Raw genomic sequence first — 26,476 nt, 5'->3', positions numbered from 1 at the left:
TCAAACATTCAGCTATACTGCAAAGAGCATCATTTATTTCTAGACCTATTCACGCGATGCAAGCAGCGTCAATGATCAGCCGCCAACGCAAAACAAAATGCTAAGTGACAAGTCATGCATAACTGTAGGTACGGGTAGTACATCGTTATGCAATGTAGCAGTCACATAACGCTTGCAATATTGTCTTTTAGAATACAAACCCATCACCTATGAAATCCCACACGTATTATATGACATGGAAGCATGTGGTTTGTATAACACCGCTGCAGTTTTTCTCTGATGACAAAAAGCAGCGTGCCGGCGTACTATATTGTCCGAGCGGGTGATTAAGACGCATTGTGCTCCATGCCACCGCAGCACTCGCCCACGAACCGCCAATATTGTTTCCACGGATTGGCTTTACGCTGGCGGCAATCTGATCCTCTTATAAACCCTCCAGGGTGAGTGGCAGACAGCGAAGCAGACCATTTCAGCTTGGCTACCTCTCTGCCTGCAATATGGTACGTCATGTACAAAATATTCATTGCCACTCGCTGCGGTCACATCTAGTGCGAGCTTCCGGCCGCTTTGGCACAACCACGCAATCAAAATATCATAAATAGGACTGGACAGCTGGTACTTCGGCTTAGAACAAATGACCATTTTCTACCGCAAATCTGAAATTTCATCACTGGCAGCCTGACATGCCCTAAACAAATGCACACCCACCGTCGTTATTGTCTTCTTTGACGCCTGTGGTAAAGTTCTGAAGCACCTTAAACCAGGGGGTTTTGAACGCACCTTGTCACTCATGTGTCTGTCCCGAACTTGAAGATGATTTGGCGCGGGTAATGTTGCAATCCTCTCCTCAACATCGTGACATGTACGAGCCACATTGGGGACCGTGGACAATCGGGTTCTTGTACAAATACATTATCCATTCATGCGAACACAGTTACCTGCACCCACTTTGTGGGTCATCACATGTCATAAATGTGCGGTTCCGGACACGACAGGTAAGCGGTTAGATACTTTGCCACGCGTTCGTAAAATGATTTGGTCGATACCTTAGTCGTGAATTGTTTGCACCACCTAACCGTAACAGTGCTGTTCCGGACGTACCCTAAATATGAACGTCTAAACTCAAACACCAACGGTCAGACTCCCTTGGCTTGCGTTGCTAGTATGGCCGAAGCCAAAATTAAGCGGGATGCCACGCGAACTGCCAGGTTACATAACCATCGCAGCACACGCTTTGCTAAGTGTGCAACATTGCTCGGCCGAAATGATAAAAAGCGATGGAAACACGAGCTCATTTAGTATAGAATCGGATTCCGTGACCTGCATATGTCGATAACGTTTCCCGTAGTAAAGACGATTGGGGCCTTCACCATATGACAGTTATGTACGTCTAAGAATGATTATGTCATTCGGCGAAGCCACCTAGTTGGGCATCTCATTAAAAATGATTGGTCGTGAATTGACATTGCTCGTATCGGACCCATAAATCCTGTCTGCAATGCCAGTGCATGCTCCATGGTCATCATTGCGTTTAATCGGCACGAATTAGTCTATCTGGTCTATCGACCAGGTAGATAGCCATTCCTGGCGAATAATCCTCGTTACGTTTGTATCTAGCTCACTGTCACTGCTTATTCCTAGAAACATGTTAGGCTATCTGTAAGCCTTTTTAGCAATACATGGTGCATAACGTTTGCAAATGACCTTGCTTATGCCTGGTATTATGATCATAAAGTCGCAAAAGATCCAGATTCAAAGGTAAGTTGCTACCACTCCGCTGTTCTGTTAGTATGCGGGGGCGCCATAGCAAATCGGCCTCTTGGAAAACTCTCCATTTTTCTCCCTTTCTCAGCTAGCCGTAACTCCATCCTCGCTGCTGCACCATCCAATGAGCGGATGTTTATTTTGTGCTGTCCAGCGGCGCACCCGACTGCGTGCTATGCGCAACAGGGCGCAGACTCGGCCCAGCCTAGCGCAGTAAAGTAAGGGTTCACGATCGTTTCACAAATAAGAGCTACAAACGAGATAGTTTTGTGGTCTATAAATTACCTCCACTGACGATCGTCAGCCCTGCGCACACTAAAATTGCCATATTTTTGTCTGTAGGGGAGATGGGCTTGACTAAGCCGGCTAAGCCAGTTTAGGTCGGAGCAAATTCCACTGATCGGAATTTGCTTCCTTTTGCCTCAAGAAGTGTTCTGAGATAACCTTCTGTAACAGCCTTTTCTTAGATTTTCTTGAAGGGCCGGGAATGTGTCGTCATTTGTCCAACTCCGGCTATCTTGTGGAGAGTGCATCGCCCTCCTGGAGCTCCCACTTCCCGAATCCACTCTTAGTAATAAGAGCTGTTCCAGCCTGCGTTCACTGTGAGTCAGCGGGTTCTGAGAAACGCCAGCAGAGTTCAACGTGGGCCCTTGAACTTGTTCTGAGGGAGTGGTTTATTATGATCGTCACTTGTCATTGCGCCATTAAGATGTAGAGCAACGCGCATAAGTCAGCTTTTTTACTTAAAAACATGTTTAGTGACTTAGTGTTTGCCGTTGTAATGCACTTTCACCTTGCCGTCAGTAGCGTGCCCTGCTGGCCGTGCCACGTTGCGGGATTGCGACCGTTCTAAGAATGCCACTCTCGCCTGTTCAGCGGAAACATCTGCCGATACCGGCCCTCATGCTCAGACCTCGACACGCCTCTTGCACTCGTCGGTCGGCCCGCCCTCACAAAACACGGCGCGGCCCACCCGCTCTCGATGCGGGGCTCAGCACCGAACCGGTTATCTACGCCGGGCGCCCGGTATCCGCCCCACCCCTCGTCCCTGCCCGCCCCCTCTTGATGAGGGGCTCAGCCTGGGATCCGGTGATCTCCGCCGGCCACCCAGGACTCGCCCCCACCTCTTGCCCCTGACGTCAGCGGGTGGGGCGCGGCGGCCGTCCGGTGCGCAACTATCGCCGCATCAGGCCCGGAGCGCGCCACTAATGACGCATAACGGCCAGCCATGGTCCGGTCGCTCCGCTCGCACTGACTTATGACCACACTCGAGCTATCCTCCTACCGTGGGCGTTCTCTTCTAAACTCACGCCTGGTAATCTCCCGCGGCTCTTTTAATTGTGGCTACGTCATTCACTTGATGTTCACTTGGCTTGACACGCCAACCATTCTTTAAGATCACATGACGGTGGGTCTCAACAGCCACAGATTATTTGTGGCCTGCCCAAACACAGGTACGCGTTACATCTTCGTCTAATGAACGGGCTCCCCGCGGCTTCGTGTCTGCGGAGCGGCGCGTGCGGCAGCGGATGGTCGCGGCGCGCGGCGCCCGTCCCCCGCCGAGAGGCTGCGCAGCGGCGCGCCGCGGGGAGCCGCCGCTGCACAAGTGGACACGGGCCGAGGCCAAGTGCGCCTGACGCGCGGGCGGCTACCTGTACGACGTCGACGTGAGCCCGGAGCGTGCCGTCGTTCGGGGCGGCGTTCCCGCTCGCACACTGCCACAGTGGGGTTTTGAGCGACGCTCTCGGCTCGCACACTGCCACACTGTGGGTCTGGATGGTGCTCTCGGCTCGCACACTACCACGCTGTGGGTCTGGATGGCGCTCTCGGCTCGCACACTGCCACACTGTGGGTCTGGGTGGCGCTCTCGGCTCGTACACCGGCACACTGTGGGTCTGGATGGCGCTCTCGACTCACACACTGCTACACTGGGGCTCTGGGTGCTGTGGGTCTGGATGGGGACTCTCGGTTCGCACACTGTCACAGTTGAGCTCCGAGCAGCTCTCGGCCCGCTGGCTGCCGAACCAGGACTGCACCGCAGCGTTCTGGCCGGTTGTACAAGCCCCTAAGATAGCCACATGAGCAGATCGCACATCTAAAGACAGCAGCCGGCCTTCCAGAAGGCAGGCAGTCGTTCGGGATGGCAGCGTGTCAATCGTGTCCAGCGTGTCAAGCCCATGGCGAACCGTGCGTGCTGCCGACAGAGGAACTGGGCAAACAGGCCAAACATACTGAAGCTAGATGGAGTTGGAAAAGTTTATAGATGTGGGCGTAGGTTGGTGTCACATCTAGAGGCAGCTTTGGCATTGTACAAAAGGTGACACACTCTTGTGTTTTGCTACCACAAGCCAACGGCTAAAATCTCCGGAGATCTCATGTTACGGACATCTGCACTTGGGTTCAGTACACCTCGTGGATTCCTACACCACGCAGCATATAAGTTTAAGATGATTATCATCCAAAGAGCTACCCATCCCAGTATATAGTCAGTTTCAGAAAGCGAAGCTTTCTGTGACATATTAGCTTGTCACTTGAACTTATTTGTCTCATACATCAGTGACCTAGACACCAAAACCTTCAGCAGCATTTTCCTGCTTCTAACTAATATGCTTGCATGGTTAAGTCCAAAGACGAAAGTGTACCAAACCTTTTTGTTGAAAAATAACACCAATAGTGTATGGGAATTCAAATAACACCAATAGTGTATGGGAATTCAAATAACACCAATAGTGTATGGGAATTCAAATAACACCAATAGTGTATGGGAATTCAAATAACACCAATAGTGTATGGGAATTCAAATAACACCAATAGTGTATGGGAATTCAAATAACACCAATAGTGTATGGGAATTCAAATAACACCAATAGTGTATGGGAATTCAAATAACACCAATAGTGTATGGGAATTCAAATACAATGCTGCATCGTCGTGACGATACTAAAGTCAGATTCACAAAGCACTGAGTTGCGGTATGTGCTTGTTTGACGATTAAAGGCACATAGTGGGGGGCTGCACGGACTGGGTAAACCCATCGGTGTCCAGATCAGCTGAGTTCAGATCCACAAAGCACTGAGTTGCGGTATGTGCTTGTTTGACGATTAAAGGCACATAGTGGGGGGCTGCACGGACTGGGTAAACCCATCGGTGTCCAGATCAGCTGAGTTCAGATCCACAAAGCACTGAGTTGCGGTATGTGCTTGTTTGACGATTAAAGGCACATAGTGGGGGGCTGCACGGACTGGGTAAACCCATCGGTGTCCAGATCAGCTGAGTTCAGATCCACAAAGCACTGAGTTGCGGTATGTGCTTGTTTGACGATTAAAGGCACATAGTGGGGGGCTGCACGGACTGGGTAAAACCCATCGGTATCCAGATCAGCTGAGTTCAGATCCACAAAGCACTGAGTTGCGGTATGTGCTTGTTTGACGATTAAAGGCACATAGTGGGGGGCTGCACGGACTGGGTAAACCCATCGGTGTCCAGATCAGCTGAGTTCAGATCCACAAAGCACTGAGTTGCGGTATGTGCTTGTTTGACGATTAAAGGCACATAGTGGGGGGCTGCACGGACTGGGTAAACCCATCGGTATCCAGATCAACTGAGTTCAGATTCACAAAGCACTGATTTGCGGTATGTGCTTATTTGACGATTAAAGGAACGCAGTGGAAGACTGCACGGACTGGGTAAACTCATCGTTATCCAGATCAACTGAGTAACGTGTTGGGCTAAGCACATATTTTGGTGGAACGACGAGTACGGTTCCGGGTATGAGAAATATGCTTGAGAATTTTCAGATAGGAGTATCCGTAACTACTGCACTACATTACTGGTAGCACTTCTTTTAATCATAATTAGCTCCATTCACACTACTTTTGCAGCCATCAACTCAACAGTAACGTTGAATGTACAACTATCGTGAGCCTTCTTCATCATTTGGAACTTTTTACGAAAAAATGCAAGCTGGTAGGTAGCAAATGGGTAGCAAACTGATTAAGAATGGACAGCAGCTGTGTATTGGCACAAATTCATGCGTGGCGGATGAATTGGGTATAGGAAATTTCGCCCGTAAAATTCTCAAACACACGTGACCTTGCGCACCCTATGCCTTGTAGGGACAGATACATCCGGGAATTATGCATTCGCATCGTAAAATTTATCAGCTTGCACAAAGGTTTTCCAAATACTTTCAACACAAATGAGTGGTGTTTATCGATCTTTTTGTTGTTCAAATTGCCACATGTATTAACATATTATGCCTACGGCATAAAGTCATATGCATATGCTATAGGCATTTAGTCCCATACCTATAGCACACAACATATGATATCTACGGAGGATAAAAGAGCTTCAAAATTGAAGGGTGTCACTTTATATGCTTTTGAGGTTTTTGAGCCCTCTCAATGCATCTGAGCAAAGAGGCAATAATTGATCAAGTAATTACGGAACAACAATCTTAGCTATTGGCATAGTAGGTAGAAGGTATAAACGTGGGTAGAGTGATTAGGTTGTAGGTAATAGGTACCATAAAAGAAGGTAGAAGTGATTTAAGGCATCACTGCTGATATCATGTCTTACTAATTTTGTACCAAAAAGTGTCCTGTAACTACCCAATGTTCTTGTCATGCTAACTCCTTGATATGTTAAGTTAGTCTGCGAATTTTTGATAAACTTTTTATTTTCAATGCCTGGATTGGGATAAAATACAACTGACTGCAATTTGTGGCAGTTTTTAAAAGTACAAGGTGGCCCAGCTAAAAGTTAACGCATGCTTACAAACAGTGGCAAGTATCTACGTCCCATAATCGTGGCTGTGGTGATTATACAACACGATCAGCGGCAGTGATAGCCATTAGTGATCTCTTGTCGAGATTTACTTCCATGTTTTTTTTACGAATTTCACCTAATTCTAGGCTTTACACAAAAGGCAGCGCACGTTTACGTGTAACGGGGAGGCCTTCCTCCGCAAGATAACAGCGTTGAATCTACGAAAATAAGTGCTTTATTTCATCATTGGGAACGCAAATTCAGGACGCCGAAATCTAAGGAGAAAACGGGTTTTGGGGTAGGTTTGGTCAACCTTTTCAGCGGAGCCACCCGCCCGATTCTAGAAAGTGACACCTCTGCATGGCGCCTCTCAGAATCCAGTTATTCCGAATTGAAGAGACTGCGATGGCATTCCTACAGTAACAATGCTCGCGCCAGACCTCTCCCGTCGTCACTCCTTCACCATGCCCGTGCACGCTGCAGCGCCCGGTTCATTGTCCAAATATCCTCCTATGCAAGGAACTCAATTACGCGGCTCGCCGCGACTGAAGGCTGCCGGCCGGGCGCCCCGCCGCGCTGCCACATAAGCCCGATAATTGAAAACAACAAGCGGTAGATTGCAGCGATTATGCGGTGGCGTATGCTCATTAGACTCGCCAGTGGGGACTAGGCGGCTTGGGACTCGGCTGATAGCGCGAACCCATGACAGTCATTTAGCGACCGGTAATTGTCTCTGGATTGCTAAACGGGGGCGGCACGTCAGATGGGAGGTGATGACTATAAACAGGGTAATGCATATTGATGGTGCATGCAGTGGGCTACAGAACGGTTGGAACTAAGCAGCAAGCATGATCAAACCATGAGCTTCACGCAGTGAAGGCTGCAGGGATGACGCACATTGCAAGTGTCACCACTTCCCGAAGTTCAGCGCTATGCATATGGACGTTGCACTGAATGAAACGCGCCGAACCCTCGATTTTCTGTCTTCCCCCAAACATATTTGGACTGTTACGGAGACTCTATCTGGTCACCCGGCTTTGTCATAACGCAAGTTACAGCGCACATTTCTCCTTCAATACACTCACCACGTTGACAAAAGTGCCGAGCCTCCATGTGAAAACCAAATCCCTTTACATTTCCAATGCACGTACGAATGTGTCAGAACATGTAGTTCTTTTGCACCGTGAAAGCAGCGGCCCCTCGAATTAGTTTTCCGCGTGCGAAAACATATAGTCTTCTCTCGACATTACCTCTCGTCAGCCATCACCATAAAAAGTATTGGCCGCCTTTTACCTCCTGCCCTTTCGCATTCGCTTCTCAGAGCGCTCAATGCCGTGCACATATATTGCCTGGTTTCGCCAGCGCTGCCATGGTTAAGGCACCCGTCACGTACCGTGTCTCCGGCATATTCAACACCGTCTTAGCCTCCACGTGAGTAGCTGGGCCCGGCTTCCCAATACGGCCTCGATACACTGGCGTTACTGCCGTCGGCGCGTGTCTTATCGCTTCAGCAGCTCATTCATAAGCGGCCGTGTTCGGTGTGACGTGAGTTGTTGTCGAACGCTCATTGGCAATGCAGCGGCCGGCCGAGCGGCTGGCACCCGAGCAGCCCGCCGCTCCGGCCGCTGTCATTGGGCATGCAGGGCGTGCGCCGGCGCGCTGCCTCCGAGAACAATGAGGCACGGCGCCCGGCGCGGACGGCGTGCATGGCGCTGCACGTCTTCGGGTGCACGTCTCCGGGCGATATCATCGGCCGCCGATGACGCCGCCAGAAATTGTTATCGCATGTCGGCCCTGCATTGTCTTCGAGTTGCGACGCAGATCCAGCGATAGGGAGGAGGTAGCGGTTCAGCTATCTCACCGTCCGCCCTCGTCTGGTTCACAGACGAGGGCGGACGGTTAGAGCGCCGAGGAGCGCTGAGGCTTCAGCGCCGTCGGCGACTTAAGGGTGGCCGACGGTACCATGTTGATTTGGGAAGAACGTGTCGCCATGTCGGAGACGAATGTGGGAACTTTATTGTCACCACTCAACGCAAGATTGCAAATGCAGTGTTCCACGCACGAAATGTGCTCAGGTTGTCTCAATGTTTAACATGACACATTCCCTGGGAATATGAAAACTCCGCTCTGCTGATGTATTACAGAGGCTACTAAATGCAATACCTCAGGCACTTAAAAGATATCTTAGTGTCTCCTACCCAAGTTGGATCAGAGTACCTGGAGCCTGACATTACAAATGTTGTCCTGGGAGGTTATGTGCCTTGTTCCACTTTCGCACGCACAAAATTGTGAGCACACACGTCCGATCCTGCAGCCCCACATTACAGACCCGCGGAACATATTCAGATACAGTCGGGAACAGTGTCTATGGGATGCTGCATGCCAGGCACGTCTCAGGGAATAAGAAAGATGGTTTTTCGATGACATGATAAATCAAAATATGGTCAAATTCCCCGCAGCAGCCATCAATTACGCGCGACGTTCGAGGCACATTGCAGGCCAGAACAGGCCCGTGATCATTTTTAGGACTCCAGCAATGTTATGTGGATACGGTCGTGGAGAAGGTGGTCTTACGAGCCACGCAAGTCACACTGAACAATCACATACTCAGCGACAAAATGTGCATCACCTGGAGCTTCTGCTACATCTGGCGCCACCTCCGTGCGATCACCGTCTTCCATTTATCTCCGACTGCGCGGCGGTGGATCGCTGCCAGCCTGTGTGTTGTGTGTGTGGTCTGGCTGGTTGGCCGCACGTGGCAGGGCCTTCGTATGTACTTCTCCGCGTTGGCCGCATCATGCTGGCGACGAGCGTGGCCAGCTCGGCATCATCATGCGTAGCCATCGGTTAGCATCGGATGGTACTTTTCCAACAGCCAGAGTAATGTGGAAGCTCAGTGATGAGGCCTCAGTGCCGAGAACGATGTCACTCGCTGCCTGCTCACATTCAACGGTGATGTAGTTTGCCGGGCCTTCATCGGTGTGGAGTGTTTTGGGACTACCAGTCATAGCAGGCTATGTTCCACGCAATAATTCAAAGATATCTTGTTGATCGTCGGTGTCACCCCCCTCACTGTCTACTTCACCCACCGATTGCACACTACGTAGCTACGCTGTGCGACGAACATGGCGTGCTCAGGCACGCCAGCCGATATCTCCAAGGAGACTTCACCTGAAAGTTCTGTATCTGGCAGCGTTCCATCGGATGGAGTTGTATTCAGTAATGCTCAGTTGAACTATTCTAAATTCAATGACTTGGGCCGGTTCATTAATTCAACACGGCTGAAACTCGGTTATTTGAGCAACGACAGGTGCAGCAACGGACATTTCAACGTTTCATTTCATATTGTTTTAGGTGATAGTGCTCAAATGGCCGAGTTTTATCTGGGAATGCTTGGTCTGGCGATGCCGCACATATCCTTGCTTCATCTAATGATGCTTCATCTGGTATTTATTCATCCAGAGGTCCGTCGTTGATCTAAGAGTGTTCCGTCTGATGGTGCTGAATTTGTTGGCACTTCACGCGACAATACACCATGCTGTAGTTGATGGAGGCTGGCACCGATGTTCGTTGCCGAATCAGCTTAGATCAAAATAACCCGTAATGTTATATTCGGTGCTTTCCTCATATTAGTTTGATGTTTCGTCCTTGGCCTTCGTCAGATAGCGAAATATAGACAAACAAACTGCGGTGGCAAATAATAATGGTTATGGCTACTTTCATGCATGCGTGCTTACAGGCACACCAATTTAACAAAAAAAAACATGGATACGAATAATGTAACCTGCTAACGCTCGGCCTGATTCGCCGTTTTTCATAGCGCGGGTCACTAACAGGGAGTTGATGCAGTGTCCTAGAATTGCCGACTTTGGGTGTAAAGCAACACCCTATGAGGAGGAATTTTCCACTCCTTTTCCCCACATTTTATCTGAGTTTTTCACTCCTGCCTGACATTGTCTAATTGTACATGCCAAACCCATATTTCCCTTTCTGAGGTTTTCAGATGTTATACAAACCCGGGCTCACTTTAAACCACCAAGCATAAACAAGACTCTACAGAACCTAGGACAATTATAGCTATGTCCAGCCTCACCTAAATCTGAATCACGTCTATGTACGCACAGATCAAGGGCGCTAGGTGCCTTCAAGCCCATGACCCCCAGCGGCTCCAGCCGCTTGCACGCATCAAGTTTTTTTTTACAAATGCATCACATTCGGCGGCAGTGTGCCAAATGCAAGGTTTCCACGCATCCCCAATTTTCTGCCTCACCACAACACTACGAAAGCAGAGCCTGGTACAAACTCCAGCGAGGCATGGTAGAGAATTTGGCTCCAGGTATTTCTTTTACCCGAAGAACCTTGACGACTAAATTACATCACTCCCGAAATGCAGGAGTGAAAAATTCAAGAAATGTCTTCGTAAAAAATTTACAAGATGAATATCACAATTTGAGCACTTCTTTTAACCGTTTTTAAGTCGAGTCAGCTGATAACAAAACTGTTCCAAAAAAGTATCAGTCTTTATGTTTATCTAACTACTTTTGTTTTTCTTGGTATCATACGAGTGTGATACCAGTTTATTTTTCCTTTCTTTCCCATTGTCTTTAGAGTTGCCATCTGTTGCTTGAAATGTTGACCAATTTCTCCGTAAGATGCTCAAACTGCAAACTTGCGCGTATTTTATACATAAATTGGATTAATTCGCCAGCCGCCCAAACATGTTTTATATGCACCCAAGAGTAAACAATTCACAAGGAATGAAAGAGATAATTTGAACGACGGGTTATTTTTACCGCCAATTCAGCCCTGTTAAACCAAAGGTTAGCATGGTTGGTTCATGGCGGTGCTCGATAATGACAAATCTAAGCATTTTGGGTGTCTAACTCACCAGGCTACCTGACGATCCTTATGCTGCCATATAGAGCTTTGGGACAGACCTGACGTAGTTAATACAAAACTGTTTGATGATGAAATTCTGCCCTCTGGAAACGTTTATCATGCAGACATCTTACTTGCTTCGCATTTTAATCTCGTAGACTGGTGGACATGATTGCTATTTATATTTGGGGGTGAGTGGACGACTCTGTCTGTCAGCAAACTGTGCAAACTGTGGTACTGACTTTTTGTTTTGGGGAACCAGGAAGAATCCTGCCCTGAAAAGCCAGTAAGTCTCTTGTGGACCAAGTAATTGCTTACCTCACCTACTTTTAACACATGAGTTGTAACCAAAGTTAGCCATTCGCTGTTTTAATCCATCGAATTTGGTCTAAGACAAATTATGATGCCACAAATCATGCAATGGGGTTATTTTGTCCCATATTATTGATTGTTTGTCCCAAATTTCTTGAAGTGTTCCCTCATGGCTGCTTTAACCAGATGTTTTCCATAGTTTCCATGGTTTGCTGACTGGCATATGACTGTACTGTACATATGTACTATATTTTTAACACTGGAATGCTCTAAGCTGCGTAGCAATTATAATATGAGGTAAGTATCAGCATTAAAGAATTAGTCAGAACATTCCATTGAAAATGTGAAGCCAACATCTCAAATTATGCCATTGAATATGAATTAACAAGCCTAAATAAATGCTTTTGCTGCAGTTGAAAAGGCAAGCAGCAAAACTGGCATGGTCATTTATAAGTTATGTCATTTTTGGCAAAGAGCGATTGTTTTGTAGAGCACGCCTATTATTGCCCTTGACAGAGGTAAACCATCACAATCAGAATAAGTTCTTCAAAGTGATTTAAAGTGTTGTGTGTTGTCAACTTTGTCTGATGTCAACAAGCGTGCACAAATGAACTGAATAAAAATGCAAGTTAAAACCATCCAAAACAATGAGCCTTATCATGCTATTATCGTAAGTGCTGCTGTCAACAGATAAGTGAGTTGAGATGTCGTTCTAAATATGGGCTACCCTAAGTCAGGTTAAGTTGGTTAAGTGTATGGCAAGTGGCAATAAGAAATGTGCAGGAATCAGTAACTCACAATGGCTGCTGTGATGCCAACAGGTTAGACAGGATGAGATGAAGTAAGGCCTCTTTAGGTTAGGCATAGTTAGGCTACTTTTATGGAAAGAAGCATTGGTATTTTGTAAGAAAGTGACAAAATGTTTGTTTTCCCTGACCCCATCTTAACAGAAGTCAGAAGTATGTGTATTGTGCTTGACTTGGTGATGACCTGATGTGTAGGAGTCCAAGGCTGTTTTTTTTTTGGCGCTTTATCCTTGGTGAATTTTCTGTTGTTATCTTGTTGTTGAATTCCTTTGCTTTGTTTTGTGTTAAAAGTGTTTTGGAAGGGAAGTGCAAGTGCAGCATCAAATTATTGGTGCTAATTGATTTTGTTATGCTCATTACACTGCCATGAAGTTGCTATGCTTTAATGTATTCTGTTTCACTTTAATGGCCATTAAATTTAATTTCATAATTTAATAATTTAATTTAGTTTAATTAAGTTAGTTTAATAAATTTTTTTAATATTTTTTATTTTTAAATTTAATTTCACTCACATCTTTACATTACATTAAATTTAAATCACGTAATAATTCAAGATGTTACGAAACAAAACAGTTTTGTCAGGTTTATGATAATACGTCTATGCCAACTTGAAATAGATGTCTGTTTGCCGAAGCATCAGTCACTAGCTCATAAGTTCCATCTTTTGTAAATTAATTTTTTCCGTCCCAGACGGTCTTTTTGCGATGGAACTTTTCACTCCCACCCTAGTTCAAAAGCAATTCTAGCTCATTGAGTTGATGTGATCCCCCTGGTGTTTCCAAAGTAATGATGGTAGAACTTAGAGGAAAACACCAGTAGATTTTCCTTAACGAGATCTCATAATTGGTGCTATTGGTCATGTTGTTAGGTGAATAACTGGCCCTATCATGGTAGATCAAAGGTCGGGTTTTCTAGAAAACCGCGCGTTTCAAATTCGCAACATTGTACTTACGAGACCATACCTTGCCGGGACACGAAACTGCAAAAAGGCTTGTTCATTGATCAGTTATGAATAAATTGGTGTATATTTTCATGTGTTTTGAACATACATGTGTGATGCATGATTCCGCTAATGTGACAGTGCAATGTCGGCCCGGCTCGTGCGCTCTGCGGTATCGTCAGCTGCCGCCCAGCGCCGGCGCCGGCCGCAGATTGCCGCGCAGTATTCCTTAAAAACCACCACTGCTTCGAAACCAGAAAAGCTAGAAACACGTTTTTGGCGCCAAAACACATAAAATGGATGTTCCGCAGACTACTAAAAATTTGTGCGCGAATTTTTATGCCGTAGAGACATACTCAAAAAACCTTAACACGCGCTAGGGGGGGTCAAACTGATCATCCTCCCCCCTGAAGGTTTTTCCAGAATGGTTTCCGAACGGTGCGGCCTAGCCGCGCCAAAATTTGCATAGCTGTAGGCAATTGAATAGTGGATCGTTTTAAATAAAATATTTAGATGTAACTTGTAAGGTCGCTGACCCATGGCAGGTCAAAGTCAGGTCATGGTTTTAGCAAAGGCAATTTCTAGGGAATCGTCCGATCTGATACAATAACGGAATGTTTGACGAAGCCATACATTTCTGAAATGCTGTCCTAGGCTCCAAAAATGTTGAGTGAGCAAATTTCGTTAACCTAGGTCAGGTATGAGGGTCAGATCAAGGTCAAAACCAACCTGATTTATTACTCTAGGGCTTGTTGTATGGGATAGTTTGTGGTGCTCATTTCGAATTTATTGACATCAGGACCGCACCATACATCTTTCATTGACTTCTTAGAGGTCAGAACAGGTCATTGACCTAAGATGATCCGGGCTGGCATTTTTTTTTAGGAACATACTGCCTAGCGTAATCTTTGTCGCGTATTCAAATGCAAAGCTCAGAACAGTCTTGTATAATTTTGGTCACCATGACCTCCAAAAGGTCGAACAAGGTCACTGACCTCATATGGGCTTTGGGCTCTCAAGTGGCCTTTTGCTTAGAAACAGTTGCCTAGGTTCTGGGGGCACTTTGGAGACCAACCTGGAATTTGACATTGTTTGACCTTATTTAACCTGAAAGTCATGACCTAAGAACTTGAAACTTTGACGAAAGTGAGCTCACGTACAGGTAAAGACACCCTCCAAGTTTGATGTATTTAGCTTTCTTAGTTCCCGAGATCTCAGGGGGGTCAAATTGACCCCCCCCCCCTCACCCAAGCGAAGGGTATCTACCCGGCCACCCGGGCGCGTATTAAGGAGCTTCATCACCCCCTCCCACCAATCAGAGCAGGGTTAAGAAAAACCGTGCTCTTGTGTAAGGCACGGACACCTGTCACTGCAAGAGAGAGCAACGCAACACAACACACTGATGTTAATCCCTCGCGTGCTAACAGATAGTGTATTGTGCTGCATTGCTGTCCCACAAGCGATAAGTGTCTGTGTCCGATTTCTGCATATTACGTAAAACGGGGCACCGTATAAAAGGTGCGCTTCTCGGAGCAGGTCGGGTCTTTTTTGCCTGATTATATGATCAGGAAGTCTCTAAACAAGCATGCGTTCGATTTGTTTTCCGTCCCCGTAATCTGCTGCCCGTATTTTAATCTCTGATGGAGCCTCTGGGGGAAAGTTATGCCAGCTCTTGGTAACTGGCTATTACAATTAGGCGTATGAATATCTTATATGGCTTCGGTTCATCTATCAGTGTATATAAGCCATGACGGTGCTGCACCTGACGTTGTTCCTTCCCCTGATGCCTCTTCTCACAATGCTCCACCCAGCAGTGCTCCATGCATCTGGGGACGTTCGACAGGACCGTGCTCCATCCAATGTTGTATGTGACCGAGCATCACACTGTCATCGATGGTACGTCCGAGTCGGCAATGATGCGGACGACAATCTCGTGCTGAATCGTACACTGAGACCGGCCAGCCGCCGGGACATGTGACACGGGAGGGCATGTGGCGGCGTGTTGTTTGGCTGGGTTCGAGGTCTATCGCAGTGCCCCGCCAGGCTGTCGGTAGCAGCCGGGGGACACCTCTCACACCCCCACGTGGCGCTAATGAGCTGAGTGAAAATTTAGTTGGAATAAAAAAAAATGTTTTCCTCGAGGGGGCCGAGTGAGGAGAAATGCCCTATGATTGTAGTTGCCAGTTGCCTCATTTTGGCTCGTGTATTTTTGCTGTTTTGACCAATGGCTATGTGGACCTAAGACACGCGACCAGTGGCATGTGGAGCACGTCAAACTGAGGAGCTGACGGCAATGAGTATTCATATTTTAATTGCAATTGGATGTGATTGGTGTGCCGCTGCTGAACATCGCCAACATCAGCTTGGCAACAACGAGAAGCACTACATTGTCCATCCTATCCACAAATGGGGTCTTTACCGCAACCCCGCTAACTTCAGACCCAACTTGTTAAGATCTACCAGTTCCAAAACCGGTGAGCAAATTATTTATCGTGAAGCCTACGCATGTGTTTTCCCCTTTTCTGCGTCAACTCTTTTCTCAAAATTATATTTTCTCGCCTCTCTGAAATCATCCTCAGAACGGTTTCAGGCCACTTCACCCGACCAAAACTGCTCTGATCAAGGTACCAAATGACATCCTTTCATCGATTTACATACGAGAGATCACTTTTCTCCATCTGATCAACTTAAGTAAATGCCTCGACGTCATTGGTCACTTTAAGCCGCAGGATAAAATTACAGAAGTGCGGCATTAACACTAAATGGTTCCACTCTCATCTCACAAACAACAACTCGAGCGTTTCTGTTGCTAATCCCTCCACCGAGCACCAATGTCTGTCTTGCTCCCTGCAGAGCAGCATTGGTGTTTTCCAGGGCTCTGCCCTGGGCCCATGTCTGTTCGGTGTGTTCACCAACAATTTGAGCAACATGTAATTGTTCCGCCTGATGGTGTTACACATGTCGGTGCTGCGCCTGACGATGTTATACATGTCAGTGCTCCGCCTGACGGCGTTGTCCATGGCAGTACTCCGCCAGACGGTGTTACACATGCCAGTGCTCCGCCCGACGGTGTTACACATGTCAGTACTCCGCCAGACGGTGTTACACATGCCAGTACTCCGCCAGACGGTGTTACACATGTCAGTACTCCGCCAGACGGTGTTACACATGCCAGCGCTCCGTCCGACGGTGTTACACATGCCAGTGCCCGCCAGACGGTGTTACACATGTCAGTACTCCGCCAGACGGTGTTACACATGCCAGTGCCCGCCATGCGGTGTTACACATGTCAGTACTCCGCCAGACGGTGTTACACATGCCAGTGCTCCGCCCGACGGTGTTACACATGCCAGTGCCCGCCAGACGGTGTTACACATGTCAGTACTCCGCCAGACGGTGTTACACATGCCAGTGCCTGCCATGCGGTGCTACACATGCCAGTGCCCGCCAGACGGTGTTACACCTATGGCCAGCGCCGGTCGGTCGACTTACGCAGTCAGCCGTCAGAGGTGAAGGGGGTGTGGGGAGGGAGGGACAGTGCACGAGGGCGTCACCGCTCCCACCCGGCCTGAGGATCGGGCGGCGCCACAGCCTCCACCCCTCACCTCTCAGCACGGCACGCCACCGGCGGCTGCCAGGCTGCCCTCTCAGCGAGGTCAGGCGCGTGAGGCCCAGGCGAGACGGATCCCCACGTCGCAGCCACACACATTGGAATGTGGCCCGGCGTCGAGCGAGCCCGCGCGGCGGTGCAAGGATGACTCGAGACGAAAGGGACATAATGCGCGAAGTGGGTGTTCGAGTGATCGTGCCGTGCGGAAATTGATACGTGGGAGTAGTTTTACAATGGAGACTTACTGAAATGCGAGTAGCATCGTCACGAACGCTTGAAAGAATTCGTGTGGTAGTGGTCGATAGCTATGATGCACAGAAGTGCTTCTTAAAGTAAAGTTGCTGAATAGTCCGAGAGCCGCGGGAGCCGTCTTGGAGCACAGCTGGCTCAAACGTGTAGCTTCGCAACTCGTTTTTGGGAAGAGAGGATGCAAGGGGCTAGCGCTGTAACTTCCATCACCTTTGGTTCAAGCGAGAAAGACGGGTAGAAATGAGCACTCAAATGTGCAGAAAGCGGCAGTAACAGAGGAGAGCCTGCATTTGAGCTGATGTGGTTCGGCCGGTGCTCTCTAAACCCGGGCTGTGTTTGAGCTGATCTGGTGCGGCTGGTGCGCACTATGCATATGGGACAGCACGCGCCGCGAACGAACGGCCGACTGGTACCGTCATGACAGGAACCGTCATCCCATCGTTGGCGTGACTAATTCATGAGTTTTTGCGCTTACATCAACTAATGTTCATGTATAAATCGAATACGATAATGATCATTCACAAGCGCATTTCCATTTCCACCATGGCCCAGATACCGGCCAGCCGGTGGGACTGGAGCTGGGACGACCCTCTCGTATCCCCTCCAGTTCTGGCGTTCCAGTCGACACCCGGCCAGCGACAGGCCAGCTCGCGGAACAGTATGAGACCCTTGCAGCTGTTGACGCAGAGGGATGGACCACATTCTGGGGTAGCCCTACTCGCGCCAGACTACCACATGCGGGTGTTATTTTATAGACAGCGAAACTGTTTGAGATAGGATCTGTTGCTTAGACCTTTATTTTTCAGGGGGGGGGGGGGGGGGGGTAGACGCTGATCGAAGACTTCATGAATCTCGAAGGCCAGGAAGTCTATAGCATTCGATGGCAAAGTGCCCTGCGTGAAACACCGGCATCCTGTTTAACAAATTTGAATTGTAATCGGAGCAAGGGGTGGGCGGTGATGTGGTGGACTGGGTGGAGGGTCAGGGATCACGCGGCCCCGCAGAAGAGCTCACGTCATGAACACTTCCTGGAACGGTGGATCCCTTTGATCGCCGGCCGGGGCGCCCGAGCCGCATGCGTGCCTGTATCGTGCGATGGGGACGGGGATATGAGTCCCAAGACCGGCTCTAGATGCTCGTCTTTGCTAAAGGCTCGACGAAAATGCTTCCATACAATTCCTCGAATCTGATTACAGTTACAGTTCAAGCACCGTTAACGGTATGTTTTGGGAATGGCGTGAACATTATAACGTGAGGGCAGAGTTGAAAGTTCGCAATCATTATTGACGATGCGGACGGTATTTGTTTGTTTACTCTAAGCGTACAATAACGTAAACGTAAATTACGGTTTCTGAGATGTTGGATTTGGCTGCATGCGAAATTGTCAGAAAAGCTGCCTCCTGGAGATGAGCAGTCACCAGATTTGTGGGCCTTCCCCCAAACACACTAATTCTACTGCATGGAGGCAGACATCACACCTTCTTGGATGTCTTCAAATTCGCGACACATCCATTCCAAGCAGTGGATTAAGCCATCATTGCATCAGCACCGTGCCCGGAAAGACTCTTCAGCCCAGGAAGATCAGCAGATACTGAAAGCGCGCACGCCAGCTCATGTCTTTTTTAGGCCCCACTCCTCTGTGCTCTTTTCTTTCGTGCCGGTGGTTCGCGGGGGCGAATTCTAAGTAGTGCTTGAGTGGCTGGTACAAGGGGCGTAGTCTGGTTGAGGCATTGCACCGTGTAAAGGTCACGTGCACGCCTTGTGCATGCTTAACGCGGGGTGTATGCCAAGGGCGGGACTTAGGTGGCCCATGCTGGTGGGTAAGACCAGCTTGGCCCAAGATTTACATTGATGCGCTGCCAAAGTGGCGCGAGATAGCCGTGGGCTTGCATCGCGCACTCTTACAATGGGCAATAAATTACAAATGAGACTTGTACTCAGTGAAAGCTCTGCTTTTTTAGGCATGCTTTCGCATAGATGAATCAGCAGTTATCCATCCAAAAGTCAAGTACTTCGATGTTACTGTAGTCATATGATTTGGGCATATGCTGCATTTTTATATGCATATGGTTGTACGCTGCATTTGTATTGATGCGGGAACGCCCGACGCGTCAGCTTTCCTGAAAGCGCCGGCAAGAAGCCCCCATCAAGGCTTTTGTAGAACGACATGAGGGTGTTCAGGCTTACAAGCTCTTTTGCTATTTACGAATAATCTGATCATGATACACTGATGACACTCATCTCGCTGTCAGTGAAATGTGTACTGCCGGCGGGACATCGTTTGGAGGATCGAGGCAGCTTGAGCGTCTCTTCGTCCGTGCTTTCGCGCCAACGTTCTAGAAATCAGCGCCAATAAAACCCAAGCTATAGCCTTCGGAGCTCGCCTGAGTAGGCGAAACATTCCGGACATTATTGCATCATATTCCACCTTGGCTCTTCCTCCTCGCGCGGAAATAAGAAGCCTACGTGTCTCATTTCGCCATGTTCTCACCTGGAACAGCCATCCTTTGCGCGTGGAACGGAGTTGCTATGGAGCGTGGACCGGTCCATGGCATCTCAGAGATCACACCTCTGCAGCCGTCTACAAAATCCTCATCACTATCGTTTTTCTGTGGCAATTCTGGCAACGTTGCGCGGTGTTCGGAAGTGGCCCAAAGAAACACCTAGATGCACTTTAAAAGATGCACAGCTTTCCATGTCAGGTTATTTGCGGTCGGTTGCAGCCTCGATCACGGCCCGTATCTGCTACGGAGGCTTGGCCGGACGTGATCGGATGAGATGCACAGATAATATGTGCCGCGTCCTTCATATAAGACCTTACACGTCATTGCTAACCTGACATTCCCACCAGCAGGTTTCTTTTCGACTCGTTTTGTCATGAGCGGAGTGCAAGACGCGATAACCATCTGCACGCGCCGTTGTCTCCAATAGACACGGGCAGGCGCCGATGCTACGTGAGCGCCTGCAATGTGTGATGCACTGCCGCGCCCGAGCCCCCCCCCCCCCCCCCCTCCTCCTCCCTCTTTCTCCTCCAGCCACCAGTACAGTGTTGGGATTGGCCTACGAGAACATTCGTATCTCATACAATCAACTGGAACGTTTGTGAACTATGTGTTATTCGAGCACGTGGTTTCCTCGATCCATTGCCAGTGTTATACGTTCTTGACTATTTGATGCTGGACGGTGATAGCCACCAACCGTGCAGATGTCCAAAGCTGGACAGTGCAGCACAATACCGTGTAATGCGTTGCAGCTTAGAAAAGAAAGAGGCACCTCACTACCGTACATACTATGTACCTACTGAGTGAGCCCTTCCTCTGGAATATCACAATGACCTTCAGCGTCAAACACTTCAGATCCTCACGGCCTCTTACGGCCTCCTTTCACTCCAGATATGGAGCTCGTGCAGCACCGCTATCCCTGAATAAACCCATTCTTTTATTACTGGAGCTCTTCTAGATCATAGCGTCGTTGCATTCCTGATCATGACCGGACCTTCCTTGCCTCGTCTCTACCGCCGAACATTTATAACCACGACCATGTACAACCGCACGTATTGCTGCCGACCATGTACATGACAGCGTGGGCAAAGACTGTGTTCACCCAGTCTATCGCCAGACTAGGTGGGTGGCAGCCCACCTTGTTCACCCGGTGGCACTGGCTCCTGTCCTCTTGATCGGTGCAACTCTAAATTTTTGCGTCCAACGTTTTAGATTTGTTGGATCTTATCTCAATTTTAAGCATCCTACCATCCTGGGCCATTTATTTATGACTTCGTTCATGACAGTCCGCGCTGAAGCCAATGCGCGACCTCTCCACGCACCACCATGTCGTTGGATGATTTGTGGCGTTGCATGGCAGATATTCTGTTCTAATGGTTTTCACGGTTTTCTGGGACAATCTCAGTGATTACACCATCAGAAAAGTCATGGGGTTGAAGACCTCATCGAATGCATTATCAAGGAGGCATTCATACAGCACATGGGAAATTGAATTACGTCGCAGAATGAATGGCATGTGCCAGCGCTTGTCTTCAGGGCGCCCAAGGCAAAGGTTACTGCAGTCTAGGCGTTTTGAATGGCGTAACATTATTCAGGGAAATGTTCTAGATTTTGCCAATATCATCGTTGAGTATGCATATTATATGCCATATTGCAAAAACAATTATACAACTTTTCGCAAGTCGGAATTCGCGCAATTCCCGAGTGACAAAAATTCGAACCATATCTTTATTTACGTCCATAACGCACGTGAGCTTCGAGCAGCCATATGCCATTAATCATTTCTCCTATTCATCCTAACCTCATGTCAAGTGCGCATTATAAAACCTCACGTGTGCAGAGCCATATGCCTCATACGTCGTTCCACTTGAAAATATAGATAATGACACCATGTGTAGCTCTAATCACAGATCACTGCATAAATTATTCTGCGGTAGCTTAACCTTCAACATTGAAAAGAAGCTCTTCCGCCAGTGCACACAGACGCCTCATTAAGCCACAACCAGGGGCGTCGCCAGAACTTGAAGCCAGAGGGCAAGGCGATGTTTTTTGGGAGAGAGACAGACTGCTGCTGTGAGCGGACAAGACAGCTGATTAGAAAGGTCAGTCTACTCCAATAATCAGACCACCGTCCAAGTGTAAGGTGGGGGCGCACCGCAACATTACAGTGTGTCGATAGCCCTTCTTGCTGGAACCGGCAACGCCCCTGGTCACGGGCTTCACAACGTATTAGTCAAGTTGTTCCATATGATCTTATGTTGCAAATCATGTGGCACATCATTTAAGATCACGCCAGACCACAGCTCCGATGTTATATCAGTCTCCGTTATCCTCCCCACACCTGCCACCTGTTTCACTTGTTTGCAACCTGTACTCTATGCTGTCGGCTTGCTGTCGCCGACCATCACTCAGACTGGGACTCTTTTAATGCACCTTTCAATCAGCATCGTCAGCTGACATCTGTATCTTTATCCAAACCTCACGAGACAAACTCCCCATCACGGCGCCGAGTTCCATCTCAGCATAAGACGCGGTAAACATCACCAAGATCATCTCGCAGCACCGCTCCCGGCCGCACGCAAGATGGCAGCGTCATCTATACGCCCGCTGCGACTGCAGCGCCACCTCATCAAATGTCACGATACCACCGCCACCGTAGCGTTCGGTAACTCCCACCGACCATGGCGCCATCAATTTTCCCACAGTGGACAGTGGCGCCACAACGGTGGCGCCGCCACGTGCGAACGTCAGCGCTCCACAGCCTCGTCACTCAGCCCCTGCAGCGGCGCGCCACCAGCCAGACCTCGTTGAGGCGGCCGTGATAGCGCTGGATGAAGTCGTACACGGCCACGAAGTACTGGTCGGGCCTGTAGCAGAGCCGGAGCGCGTCTAGTTCGGCGCGGAACGCCGTCACTTCATCCGCCACGCGGCCTGGCTCGAGCACGAATCCACCCACCGTCTGTACGTACACATGCAGATCGTGCACGTACGCCAGGCTGGTCGGCGGCTGGGGACGGCGGGCGGCACATCAGAGAGGCGGCAGCTGGGACGGGTGGGCACGTTAGACGAGCGGGGCTGAGGACGGACGGCAGCTGGGGATGAGCGGCGGCTGAAGACGAGCGGCACGTCAGACGGACAACGGCAGGGGACAGGCGGCGGCTGGGGATGAGCGACGTCTGGGGACGGGCGAGCACGTGAGATGGTCGGCGGCTGGGGACGGGCGAGCACGTCAGACGGGCGACGGTTGGGCACGGGCGAGCACGTGAGATGGTCGGCGGCTGGGGACGGGCGAGCACGTCAGATGGGCGACGGCTGGGGACTGGCGAACACGTCAGACGGGCGACGGTTGGGCACGGGCAAACACGTCAGATGGCCGGCGGCTGGAGACGGGCGAGCACGTCAGACGGGCGACGGCTGGGGACGCGTGGGTACGTCAGATGGCCGGTGGTTGGAGACGTGTGGGTACGTCAAACGGGCGGGGAATGAGGACGGGCGGCGGCTAGGGACGTGTGGGTACGTCAGACGGGCGGGGAATGAGGACGGCCTGCGGCTGGGACAGGCAGGCACCTTAGTTGGGCGGCATGTATGACAGTATCGCATAGTCACAATGGGCCGTAGTGAAGAGCATGGAGCAGCGGTCGGCAGTGAGGAGTTTAAAACAAAGGGCACTGGGCAACACAGGGTGGCGGTGGACAGTGGTGGAACGTGGACGAAAGGGGTGAGATATCAGTGGGAAACAACGGGAAATAGGGGCTGAAGTTGAAAGCGGATATCGGCAGAAGACAGTAACAGAGAACAGATCGAAACAACAGATAAGGAGTGGCATGAAGCGGCCTCTATGTGTTGCAATGTGAATACATACATGAGTAATTTTTGCAACTTACGTACAAGAGTGGCGAATTGAAATAAAGCAACATATGTAAAAATGTTGATATCGATTCTGCTGCACGAATGAGATTCAAAAGATTTATTAGAGCTGCAGGGGGTGGGAATATTGCGGAACTGTCAGGAACGGAGACCGATCAAAGCTCCCAAAAAATAAGCTCCGAGTGTGTACATGGGATAACGGTCACATTTCAACCAAAATAAACGTCCCTGTCAATTCGATCACATTTCATGTAGCGTATCCAGACCTACTCTGTTACATTTCCGCTGAACCCAGCTGCGATCATGACCTCGCCAAAACAACAAAAACGTCAGTCAACATCTGTATCGCCAATGCACGTTTTATTCTGTTCTATTTTTAGCAAGACATAATTTGCATCGGTTTTTGATGCGTTTAGACGTCTACATCTCTCACGCAGCATTATCCAATACGTAAGAACAGGTACCTGTGATGTCACACCAGCACCACGTAGCCAACGTTGGGTGCGTTTGGTGTCGCCACTCAAAGAGCTAGTTACCATCACTGACGTCACAGCCACCAGCCGACGGACCAGTGTTGGGCGGGTTCTCGTGTCACCGCTCGGAGAGTTAGTTACCACCACTGACGTCACACTCACCGCCGACGGACCAGTGTTGGGCGGGTTCTGATGTAGCCGTCTCGGCAGGTACATGAGTGACGTCATACGGCAGCTGGTGTTGCGGGCCGGCACGGCCTCGTGCACGCGCAGCACACCGATGGGTCGAGTGGCTTCTATCACCTCCAGGTGTGAGTTAATTCCTGCACACCGGTGTTGGATAACTTAAATCAAGTGTAGGATTAGGAAATCAAGTGTCATAGGAAATCAAGTGTCAAGGGTTTAACGGTTAAATGTCGGTACTAGACGGGGCGTGTCGAACTTCTTCATGGTCACGACTGAAAGTCGCAGCGCTATCACATGCTTTCAGGTGGTACGATGTGATTCAAAATGATGATGGTGCCAAACAGTGGCTTGTACACTGCCCTCACTGAGGGAAAGACATTCAACAAACAAGCTGTTCAAAAGAAATAATCCACTGATCATCCACTGTACCTTAAATGGCAAAATGGACACCCTCTGCAGTACCAAAAACCATTACCTGACGTCATTTACATCAGATGGGACATTCTCTATAGCACCAGCACATAATACAGTCAGGTTGTTCAAACCATGCTTTCTTACAAAACGGAAAAGTTCTGCCGACATCGGCCGGCACGTGACTGACCTTGCCTGTAAAGGTGAAGCGGCATCAGTCCCCGCCACATGGCCTGAATGCTGGAGTCGCAGCCGTCCATCCGAGATGTGGCGAACACAGCGTTGTAGTAGTGCCGCTTCTGAATCCCGCCCCTGTGCTCCGACAGCACCTCAAATTGAGGACACTCCAGACCTGCCGGCGACGGAACTGCCGTTTACCTCCGACACCGCAGCCAAAGTGCAGAGCTCACCAATTGGGGTCTATCGAAAAGGATGAATCGATGCCTAGAGTACGTCACGTAAAATTGTCAATTACGCGCAGGATTACGTTTCAAGCAGCAGGCCGCTTCCACGCACCACGTTGGCTCGAGCTTTAAGCCGATTTTTAAGTCTATTGCTATAAATTCGGAGGCAAGCAGGGATTTGAAATAAAGCAAGAAAGCGAAAAAGGAAACAGGGACAATAGGAAAAGACAAGTCAATGGTTCAAACTCCAGTTCAGGCTGTTCAGCGAGAGCCACCAGCCATTGGGCGGCACCGGTGTCAGTGATACCTCTGCAGAGTCGGCGGATGGTGTCCAGCGTGCGGTTGGTAGGGCGCGGCTCCTGCGGCTTGCCCGTTGGTTGGAACCGCTTCTTGCTCTTAAACGGCGTGCTGTACAGCCAGATCTCGTAGAAAGAACGCTTCCGAGACTCCGTGCTGGAAGTTTAGAAAGGTCGGTTTTGTTTGAAAAAAGCATTGGTTGACAACACAACCTTGGTGGTGATATGATGCGTTTATTCTGTTTTGTTAAATAACGCGCTTGTAGAGTGACGCATTTATCAGCGGGCAGTGTCCCCCGGCCCACCAACTTGCAGGTGCTGGTCCATTATGAGTTCAAAATTATAATAGGGCAACCAAGCATCCCTCATTTGTCTCACTGGTCAGCCCTATACGCCCTGCTGACTCCTCGCATTCCGCCGAGGTCTCCCCTGACTTCTTGTGATGTGCCGAGGTCTCCCCTGGCTCCTCGCGCTGCGCCGGGGTCTGCGCCACACTCACCTGTCATACTTGGCCAGGTAGAAGTAGCTGTCGAGGAAGGAGTGGCCATGCCGGCGTAGTCGCCGGATAAAGCGCTTGGCTCGCAGGGCCGCAGTGTCTTGTCCGTCAGCTTCCACGGCCGAGCCCAGAACGAGGTAACGAAGACGCGCTGCTTGCTCACGTAGTCCACCACCACCTGGTGGACGGCCGGTCATCGATCAGTGCGTTTTCAGGCGGATAGGTGGCGGCCCATGCAGCTCGATGCTCTCCGCGGCCTGTTACGGCGTCATTTACTTAAGAGGTGTCAAAAGTGTGATTATCCGTGGCTTCATAGAAGCCGGATGTGTTGCATTATCACTTAAACCGCATACTTAATGCTACGGGCTACTAAGCAGATTAACTTAAGTTCAGTACCTGTCAATTTACAACCAGCGTTGACTCCATAACGTCGTTCAACCAGGACATCCTGGTAAACTGAAGGTCGTTAACTCAACATAAGAGCTCTGAACCGATGAGTAAGCATAAAATTCAGCT

At 49.3% G+C, this 26,476-nt stretch overlaps 1 protein-coding gene across 1 annotated transcript; it reads right to left on the bottom strand.

Moving 5' to 3' along the window:
- Nucleotides 1–21,534: 21,534 nt before the first annotated feature.
- LOC119102207 (uncharacterized) lies at nt 21,535–26,138 on the bottom strand (the record flags this gene model as incomplete). The annotated part of the gene is given in 5 exon segments (XM_037225569.1): nt 21,535–22,834; nt 24,330–24,490; nt 24,955–25,116; nt 25,476–25,621; nt 25,964–26,138. Coding segments are annotated over 5 exon segments (881 nt in total), but the record flags the coding sequence as incomplete, so codon positions are not given.
- Between the last annotated feature and the right edge of the window lie 338 nt (nt 26,139–26,476).

Source organism: Pollicipes pollicipes, unplaced genomic scaffold (assembly GCF_011947565.3).
Source record: "Pollicipes pollicipes isolate AB1234 unplaced genomic scaffold, Ppol_2.1 Scaffold_2555;HRSCAF=2994_pilon_pilon_pilon, whole genome shotgun sequence".
Lineage (NCBI taxonomy): Eukaryota > Metazoa > Arthropoda > Thecostraca > Pollicipedomorpha > Pollicipedidae > Pollicipes > Pollicipes pollicipes.
Note: the sequence above shows the minus strand (reverse complement) of the source record. Positions and strands in the feature narration are given on the sequence as shown.